At 36.3% G+C, this 10657-nt stretch overlaps 1 protein-coding gene across 1 annotated transcript; it reads left to right on the top strand.

Annotated features, from left to right (window-relative positions):
* The first annotated feature begins 71 nt into the window (after nucleotides 1-71).
* Nucleotides 72-10602, top strand: LOC109031408 (uncharacterized). Its single transcript, XM_019042891.2, has 3 exons — nucleotides 72-385; nucleotides 1032-1134; nucleotides 2547-10602. Exons 1-3 carry the CDS (start codon nucleotides 228-230, stop codon nucleotides 2616-2618), a joined length of 333 nt encoding a protein of 110 aa, XP_018898436.2. The 5' UTR covers nucleotides 72-227; the 3' UTR covers nucleotides 2619-10602.
* Nucleotides 10603-10657: the final 55 nt, after the last annotated feature.

Genomic DNA, 10657 nt, shown 5'->3' with positions numbered 1-10657 from the left:
CACCTCCTGGAAGGGCCCCTATGTATGAAATTCAAAATCTGTGCTGCGCTGCGATGTGCAAAAAAAATAACAAACCAAAATCGCCAACGACCTTACTTCTTGAGCTATAAAGTTAAATATTTTGCGTCTAATCTCCTCTCGGCGTGTAATATCCATTTTTAAAGTTGTTAACTTTGACAGTGTTCACCTTATTCTTGGTTCAGTGGTGTGTCCTTATCAAATTGAAAATGCCTCCAACATCTTTAGTTAACATAATTGCTCTAGGACTTGTTGGTGTAGTCGCTTATGGAATCTTCACATTTTTCAACAGTTATTCTAGTGATTATCAGCTGGAAAATAGACATCGGAGTGATAGGTCATCCCAACGTAAAGCACCTCCAAGCAGGTACAGAAAACTTTCAGTTCATTTTATCACTAATCATTGCCCAGTTCAAATCCTCCTGGTGCGCAGCTCATATATTTAGTCGGAGGAAAAGTTGGATGCAAATTAGAACTGTGTCAATTCGGCCTTAGTTATGGCTATTATGTTTGTTATCGTGACGCTGACAAGCTATTGAGGTGCCATAGACGGGTCAGTTATGAACCTCCTACAAAGATCTGCCTCTCACAAATCCCAGTAAAAATATGCACCCAGCGTATCGATCACTGGCTGTATCTTCGTTTATGAGCTCCCTTTTATAAAACTTTTCCCATGACATTTGATTTGGGAGCCGTTGATGATTGTGCTGTTTGGAGATGGTAAAAACACGAAGAGTAAATAGAGCCAAGGTTCAGCTTCTGGATCCTTTTTTGATTTGGACTTTGGGAGGAACAGGTCAGAAAAAATAATTCAAAGGGAAGGTTACTACTCAGCTCCAAGGAATGACTTGAGGAAGACTTGCCACCAAATTTCCTAGAACTAATTTAGTTTCACTTAGTTTTGTTGAAAAATTGCATTAGTTTCTAAAAATCTTTCATTAACAGTGACTAGAAAGCCATTTTTCATAAAGCTTCCATCGACCTTATTTTTTCTTCTTCTTTTTTTATTGCAGGAAGGACAACACTTGTTTTTGCGAGGATGATAGGGTAACCAATTGCACCCTCATGATCTGCGGACACCGGTTCCATAAGGAGTGCCTCAAGCAATGGGCAGAGGTAAGGTTCCACTCTAAGATATTTGAAAGCACTTATAAAAAGAACGATGCACACTGTGGGAATTGGTTCCCTCACAATTTCCAATTTTTTATTGCATTGAACTTGTCAATCAATCCTGATAAAAAATCCTAATTGTTCCAAGTTTCTACAAGCCACCGGATTTGTACAATTTGTGCAATTTGTACATTTTGTACAGTTATTTTTCAATAATTTGCGTAGTCAATGAAACCAGAGCAGTGATCAGTGTTCGAAACTCACAGGTGCCAGTGCGCCAAATGCACTTGAAAAATCAGTCATGGCCCCCATGAAAGAAGGCTCTGTGCCACCATGGCCCCTAAAAATTGCCCCCCTCCCCCTCTCCAAAAAAATCCAAATGTTAGGTATGTTGAGTGATTTTTTTTTAAATTTTGACGCACGGCGCTGGATTCCAACTTTTCACTAATTGCGCCGTGATATAGAGGCTAAAAGCCAATTTTTCCCCTATAAAATCTTCCATGGCCCCTAAAAATTGAGCTTGATAGGCCACATGGCTCCTGAAACTCAAAGGTAAGTTTTGAACACTGGCAGTGATATGGATAAAAGAGGTCCTTGATCATCTTAGCGCTTGTAAGCCGGTCAGGTGAAAAACTCAGCATAAAATAAAAGAAAGACAGGCAAGCAGGAATTCTCACTAACCTTTAACAAAATTGTCTAAAATACAAGATTAGGAGGGAGAGGAACAGATTAGGGAGGAATATACCAAAGAACAAACATGCTCTGGGTTTTTCTGTGAATTACGTCTAGCCCGTGTTGAGCGGTGGAAGGTAGAAGAGTTTCTTTGATTATCGCCTCATCTACTTCATTTTCCAAGCAAATTATCATACTTAACTTCGACCGCGAATTGTGCGAAAAAGGTATATGGCAGAAACTTGGTGCATTTACGACTTTTGATCAGGAGCTATAGGAGAGCTTATTACAATAAAAATAAAAACTGGAAATAGGCATGGCACCAATTCTGAGAAGCAAAATGCAGCATGCTTCAGCAATTTTTGGCTAATTTTCGCCCACAGACAGGTATGACATTTTTTCCTCTTTTTTTTTCTCCCTTTTTTTTGAGTGATGGAATCCAAAGAATTGAATATGAGTTTCTAAAGAAAATTGACTTGATGTGGTCCAATAGTTGAGAATTAACTAAAAAGCTCCTTAATATGCTGAGTAGGTGAAATTTTGCGATAAATAAGTGAGTATGAAACTTTCTGTAGAGTTGATCTTGAAGTATGTGTTGTATTTTTAAAAATTGAAGTGTCAGAGCTCAATTTTTGGTCTGACAAGACCATTTTAAGAAATTTTACAGTTCGTGAGGGCCCTCAAAATTTTTCTTGAAATGTTATGTACACCAGCAATGATAAATTTATTTTTTTTCCCTTGTGCAGGAACGATCTCCACCCGATTGCCCTTTTGATCGAGAAGAGTTCAATTTTCAACTGGATGTTAAGTCAGATTGAATCGAACTTGATGACAAAAAGTTGTTGATGCTAGCGAAATGTCAACAATGGTAATAGAATTTCTTTCGCAAATCTCATGAAACCCTCACATCTTTACAAGTAGAAATTATAGAAATTTATATCGTTCAGAGGGTATAAATCTGAGATATTTAGCCCTCAAAGAGAGTGATAAGTTCAATAACACCCTCAAAAAATGTATCTAGTCTAAGAAAAATTAAATAGTGAGGCAGGAGTTAGTGAAATTGATGTTATCATTAAATTTACTCTCACTAGATAATGATCTGCTCAAAAAAAGTGAAAAAAGAAGTCAAAAAACTTTACTGGTTAGTTTTAAAACATAAGATGTTTACACCTCTCCTTTGTTTTAAAAATTTGTCGTTGCTTATTCGTACATGTCCAAGGTATGGTATCAGTATTGCAGTCCAACCACTATGGACCACTAGATAAGGTACGAATTTCAGCATTCTGATACATGTTTCTTAACCAAAATTTTACGTAAAACACGATGCACACAACGAAAATTACCGAAATTAACTCCTTACGAAGATATTTAATGATTCTTAATGCGTGAATTCAAACCACCCGCTCATGAAAACTCAATGGTCTACGTGATTCACATCGCGCGCTAAACGTTATCATGACGGTCTCTGCGATATAAAAATCTGGCAACCTCAATCTTGACGCTTTGGCTCAGTTATAGCAAATTGCTAATAGTTTGAACAACACATGATGGGAAATGAACATTGCTCGATTGAGAAGCTTGCTGAAACCGTTGCAGTGGGCGGTTTGACTCACGTAGAGTTTTGAGTTTCTTGTCAGCGGGCAGTTCAAATTCCTCGTAACCAATGTGAAATAAAAACGTTAATATCTTCGTTAGGAGTTGGTTTCCGTAATTTTCGTTGTGTTAATCGTTTTCTACGTGAAATTCTGGTTAAGAAACATGTATCAGATCGCTTAAATTCGTACCTTGTCTAGTGGTCCATTTAATTCGATGCTTAATTTTTTGGCCCTCTCTTGTTTTTCCCCTTACTCTATCCTAGTCTATTTTTTCTACTTGCATAACCTAATAAATTTTAACATTAATTTGTAGTAAGCCATTACAGAATAGAAAAATACCGCGTGGCTGTAGTAGCATATCTTGGAAGGAGCAGGTTCTGGTATCTCATGCTTTGTAATAATACAACTGTCACCTATCCTCCAAAGGGTTTGTCTTATGTGTGAATCTTTATTCTGTTACCCGTTTCAATTTTTTTATTTTCAAAGAATTGGAGGAAAAATTCCACAATACCTATGTCTCTACACTGACTTCAAACAGGCTCTATGGATAGTATTTTTATCAACCATGTGAGCCGAAATTTATGAGGGTAATCAACCTAAGCTCTCTCAACCAGTGTGGATGCAGCACTCACAAGAAGCAATTCTTACGTTATGCTCTAAAGATCAATTGACATTCCCTGTTGGTTAACCAACTGATGGAATCCAGATGTCACCTCATCAAACTGTTTTTTGCTTGAGTAGATATTTTGTCAAATTTTGTTGTATGCTTTTGTAAACTCCCAAGTAAAACTTCGAGTATCTGCATCTATTGAGGCTCAGCTTATTGGGCTAATTAAAGAGTTGGAACCACCCATAGAAAATGGGAAGGTGAATTCTATATATTTTGGCACCCAATGTACCACCGAACAGGGTACAAAATTACGAATCATAGCACATGTTGCCTCGTTAAAATTTACATGGAATACGATGGACGCATTCAAACTTTCCACATTCAATTCATAAGTTAGAAAATAACGGTTTTGGTCTGCGTCAATTCACACTCTCTGCTCATAGAAAAACCACTAGTTTATTGGAGTCAAATTGAACACTGAAGTAATTTCAGTGTATTCGTTGATGGAAGAATGTTCCTGTGTACTGACTTTTTGGACAAAATTAAAGATATCTTCCTATCAGAATAAGGTGTGAATATGTGTTAAACCAAGCTGTAGTCATTTACCTAATACATAGGTTGACTTCAATGCCTAATTTGCTAGAAGTTTGAATTCACTGCCTATAATGTAACAGCAGACGTATATTTCTCTTTTATGAAGTAATGTTGAAAGTTTTTGATGTATTCAATGTGTTCTGTGTCAAATGCTGATGAGAAATCATGTGCTTTAGATGTTAATTTCTAACCCTGTCTAATTAATATTGCCTTGCCAAAAAAAGGGCGTAGCTACACATTGAGATGAGCTGGGAAAAACACTAAATTGTATGGACAACAGGGTTCATTACAGAACATAGTTACACCTTAATGTCAGGAAAGTAACAAAGCGGTCCATTCTACCAGTGTGGAGAACGCACTCACAGCTTCCGGAGGTTTGATTTAACATACACTACTTAAATTACCATTCTGCCCTCAATGTACACTGTTCTACTGATTTTCAATTGTACGTATTTCTATCAAACAGAACTATGTGCATTATGACGTGAGCCCTGTTATGAACATATTCTTATGGGTCTCAGGGTTCATGTCTTAATGCACATAGTTTCGTTTGATAGAAATACGTCCAATTTGCCATCGCACTTTTTTTCAATTGGATCCAGTTAATCAAAGTTTTACTGTTTCTTCTTTATGTATGACATGTTTATTTTTTTAGGGCAAATTTTGTATCTTAATATTTTATGAGGATTTTAGGAGAACGAGTTAGGATCGTTTAATTAATCTCAGCAATTCCAGAATGTACTCCATTATTTGTCTTGAGAAAATGGTTATTTCACTTAGAGCAACTCTCCTTGTGTGCAGCTCAGATAAGTTAACTTTCATTGAGATGGTGTGAGTCAAGGTGCGCTTACCCTCTTTCTTTTTCTACAAATTGTGGCAGAAAATCCTATGGAAGTGTTATGTTTCATGTGTCGGTGAGTTTCAGCTAGAACCAAGACTGAGGCCAATTTTTACCTCAGCATCCAAATTGTACGTTTTTTCATTGATTTTCAGTGAAATTTTCGATTTTTGGCTAATTTTTAAGATTATCATAATTTGAGATAATGAAACTACTGGAACGCATCAAAATCGCCAACAAGGTATAATTAAGGAGAAACAAACCCCTCATTTTGCTTTGTGTGGAGAAATTGTGGTATTGTACCTACTCAGCTGAGAGTTGTAGACAGTGTAACTCCTCTCTTCTTTGCATTGCAGAATGACGAAAAAAATACATTTTTCTAATGTGTATTTTGAAAACATTAGGAACACATTTTTTGTATCAATTATTCCGAGGCACATCTCTAAGCAATATTTGAAGAATAAAAAGTTAATAGTTGAATAGGATGTGTGTTGCATTCCTTAAGGTTTACTTGAGAAACAATACTGTCTGTTGTGCAACGGTGAAAAGAAAATTGTCCGAGTAAGTTCCTCAATATTGTTACTAAGTATTCGAGTAGTCCGGCATTTCTTATTGCTCTGTAGAACATGAATGAAATCAGATTAGAATCAATCTTTGTTTTCCTTTTTGAGATGAATTATGAATCATGTACTCTAAAGTTGTTCATATGTTAAATTTTGTAGTTTAAAATTGTTGCTTCTGTTGCATATTTAAAAGGCTATTTGAAATAGCCACCAATAAATAGGGCACTCACATTGTCGGAGGAATGCAAACGTAGGCTTTCTTTCCAATCATAGAAAAAAAATTGAGTTTCAGGTAGCACTCTACTAACTTCTTGATTGAAAAGACTTTTTCAATAATAACCAGCAATCTTTTTATCAACCACCTTTCTTTAGCTAGAGGCACTTTTTAATTTTTTCAGTTATTTTTTCAAAATTTCCTCTGCCTTCTTCAAGAATTTTCCCTGTGCTTGCAAGGAGGAAGAAAAGGCTAAATTCAAACTTGGAACCAGCCTAACAGCTTAAAATTTATGATTTTGCCTAAATGATGTAACATCCTCCCTCTTTCCAACTCCTTGCATTCTTTATGAATTCTAATTTTAAATTAAATCCTATTTATTTTCCCCGATGTCAAGACTCAACCTTCTTCTAAAAGAAGGATAAAACACTAGTGTTGATCTATCATGCTTTTTGTCTTACCAATAATAGTGATCAGCTTAGTTTTAAGTACTCAGGATCGAAAAAGTTGAGTGACAGCTTGTTGAATGTAGTTAAATGTACGAGACGGTTCGCTCATAAATCTTCTTCTGTCATAAAGATCGGTCTTCTAAAGACGTGACCAAGTTTCCTCTCTCCGGTTGGGCAGTGCATAGATTAATAACTTCTATTGTGACTCCTTTGTTTCATATCTCTGTCTTATACAGGATGATCCAAAAGTTCCGCACCACCCCAGGGTTTTTGCCTCTTTTCAGGGTGATTTTCTTATAAAATTTTAGGAGCTCCCAAAAGTCGTTTCCTTGGACCCAGGAGCACTCATGTTTCAAGTCTTTATCTCAATTGGTTCAAAAGTTACAAGGGTAATGTTCGGTGATGGTGGTGAGGGACTTTTAGTTCAGCCTGTGTTGATCGGATGTTATTATAATATCCATTGTATCTCGTTGAACTCTGCGATGAGTAGGAGCAAAATAATTCTCGTATGATTAGGCTTCTTGTTATTGTGTCATCTCTGTATTTGCTTGGGTGTAATTCCGAGAATTTTGTCTTCGCGTTAGTTTTTATTTGTTTGATGAAGCAAGCAAGCTCTTGTTTGTTCCCGAGCTTTAGTCTGAAATCTTCCTGAAACGTAGCAAACGTACCTATCTCAAAGAAGTCATAACCAATTTGGTGCTTACTAAGGAGGCCATTGGTTGAAGGCCCAATAGGAAACGACTGAATTAAGTTAAGGTTGACAGTGGAAAGAGGAAATGCATTGAGCTTCTAAAACAAATGATTTGATAGTTGTTCAACCAATTGATAAAACTTGAATTTCGAGAAATTTCTTTGACAATCCTAGGATATGGACAGAGAAACTGCAGGAATGCAATCTTGGTTTGCGACATTGTTGACTCTCTATCCTATTTACACAGTCACATATTACATAAAGAGTAAAGAATAGTAAGTAAAAAAAAAGCAAATAGTATACAACATATAATAGTAAAAATGGTTATTTCCCATTAGAAAAATAGTTCATGTCTTTTCTTGATAACCTCCCTGATTTTTCATCTCAGTGTGAAAACTAGTCATCGAAAAGAGCTTGATGCAAAAACGGCTTTTTTCGCCCCCCCTCTGGAAGTTCTTCAGACTTTGTCTATTGATTACTCATACTTGAGCGCTTCTTTTCCCAAATTTTCAGACCCCCAAAAAATTTGGGGGGGAGCTAGGGGGGTGGAAGTCAAAACCTGTGAACCTCGATATCTCTTGAACGAAGAAAGATATCGAGGTCCGGTTTGGACGAAAAATCGTCTAAAATTGCATACTTTAAGATTCTAAAGGTCGAAATCCCGATACCACATTTTTAAGTCAACATATGTGCTTTTTTCAGTTTTTAGGTCTAGAAAATTTCTTTTAAACGAAAAATTTACAAAGATCTCAATTTTTTAATTGAACCAAAACCAGTTTTTTAAATTGTTCGTCTTTTTCCGCATCCAACGAGTGGTCCATTAAGCTGGGGAACCAAACGGTTCCGGAGTTATGATCGATTGAAGTTTCCGCTCAACGCGCGCCGACCGATTTTCGCGCGCAAAAAAGTCGGATTTGACTGTTATTAGATCAGATTGAATGTTCAAACTGAGCAAAATGCTTTATTAGGGACTCTTGAGGGTCGCTGAGTTCAGAAATTACCGATACTTCCAAATAATTTACGTTTTTAAAATTACAGCTCCGCAGCGCTATTTTAGAGGCCCACTGAGCGCCGACCGGCCGCTCAGTGGTCCTGTCCGAAGCTGCAATTTTAAAAACGTAAATTATTTGGAAGTATCGGTAATTTCTGAACTCAGCGACCCTCAAGAGTCCCTAATAAAGCATTTTGCTCAGTTTGAACATTCAATCTGATCTAATAACAGTCAAATCCGACTTTTTTGCGCGCGAAAATCGGTCGGCGCGCGTTGAGCGGAAACTTCAATCGATCATAACTCCGGAACCGTTTGGTTCCCCAGCTTAATGGACCACTCGTTGGATGCGGAAAAAGACGAACAATTTAAAAAACTGGTTTTGGTTCAATTAAAAAATTGAGATCTTTGTAAATTTTTCGTTTAAAAGAAATTTTCTAGACCTAAAAACTGGAAAAAAGCACATATGTTGACTTAAAAATGTGGTATCGGGATTTCGACCTTTAGAATCTTAAAGTATGCAATTTTAGACGATTTTTCGTCCAAACCGGACCTCGATATCTTTCTTCGTTCAAGAGATATCGAGGTTCACAGGTTTTGACTTCCACCCCCCCTAGCTCCCCCCAAAATTTTTTGGGGGTCTGAAAATTTGGGAAAAGAAGCGCTCAAGTATGAGTAATCAATAGACAAAGTCTGAAGAACTTCCAGAGGGGGGGCGAAAGAAGCCGTTTTTGCATCAAGCTCTTTCAAGCAATAATTTTGACTCATTGTAAAATAAAGAAAATGAGAGGAAAGATTTTGAAACACAACAAACACATTCCCGAAGTTTTACCGTCGATATGTAAAATTTATCGTGGATTTAAAAAAAAATAATAATAATAATAATCAAGGGTTCAAGAAAATTTTAAATTGCAAGTGCTTGGAGGAATGATTAAACAATCGAATCTCCAATCTCTGGCTCTATTGCTGTTTAGATCCAGCAAGGTGCTTATAAGCACTGCTTTGGGCTAGATGTTATCTGATAGTGTGTTTTTTTTCTCTCTCTGAAGAAAATGTATTCAATCAGGCATTTCCATAAGCTAAAATGTATCCATTCACTGTTACTACGGCTCTTTTAAAATTCTGTTTTGTTCACAGAGGAAATTTCTTTCGTTCAATAGTGTTTCTGTTTTGGTCACAGATTACGTTTTTCTCCTTTTATTTTAGCTCTAGACGGAAAGTAATATAAAAATTTTAGTCCAAGTTATGTCTATCTAATTTTCAACTGTGTCAGTGGTAAAATTAGCATAGCACTGGTCTGTTAACATGGCAAAATTGAAACAAGCGGTCAATTGAAATATTACGTATGAAAGTAACCCAACTCCAGTAAACTAGAATTGGGGTTTGAATCTCTTTTCCCTTTTTATCTACTTGAAACGATAAGTCAACAGCAAGTCACTATTGGGTGGAGTGTGTTTTACTCCTTTGCCTCTTTTTGCAGTGCTCAGACCAGTTCATGAATGTATTTTAGCTTAAACATTAAAACTATGCAGCATGAACTCTTTTTGAAGGGTGCTAAGTTTTAAGCAACTCGTGCTGTTTGGACTCCAGAACACCTATAACCTCTTCATTTTTATGTTTTCTGTGATTTTTTAGTTGTTGTAATTGTTAGGAATATTAGGTCCTTGAGTTTATTGATACGACTCTGGTCTCAGTTTACCTGTGGTCCTTACTTGATAGTGTTTATTTCCCTGCCTTGGCCTTTTTTAGTGCATAGATTTCTCTTAAAACCCAGGCGCTTTCTCGTCTATTTTCAACTTCTCTCTAGCTTTAACCTCTTTGTGTATCCCTGTGTGTTAAAATTTAAAATTTGTCTACGTTTCTCATCGCATGGTCATTATTTCCTCACAATATAAAAAGTGCCTTTAATCTTATATTACGCATGGCACATGAGTGAGTATCTTAACAGTTTCCTGTAGGTTTTGATTTTTTCCTTACAATCAATGTCTGTTTTTGACTTGATTGCCTCTAGTTTTTTACCTCAAGTGTGAAGTTGGATATACTTTAGACAGAGTTTATCCCCTACTTTGAGTTTATTGAGGTTTTCTGCAAGAAAAAATTATGATAATTTCGTCTTTCTCAATTCAATGTAACTTCCTTGAAATGTTCTCCTTCATTCAAGCAAATACAGTCGGTGAAACCCAAGTATTTTACTATTATTAACATAAGATTTTTGTAAAATGTTACTTTTTTAAATAAATTTTTGTTTTCTTTTGTAAAATCTGCTTTGATTTTTTTCTGTAGGATCATTGCATAAGTATAGGCTCCCAATAGAA

The sequence above is a fragment of the Bemisia tabaci genome, chromosome 7 (genome assembly GCF_918797505.1).
Source record: "Bemisia tabaci chromosome 7, PGI_BMITA_v3".
Lineage (NCBI taxonomy): Eukaryota > Metazoa > Arthropoda > Insecta > Hemiptera > Aleyrodidae > Bemisia > Bemisia tabaci.
Note: the sequence above shows the minus strand (reverse complement) of the source record. Positions and strands in the feature narration are given on the sequence as shown.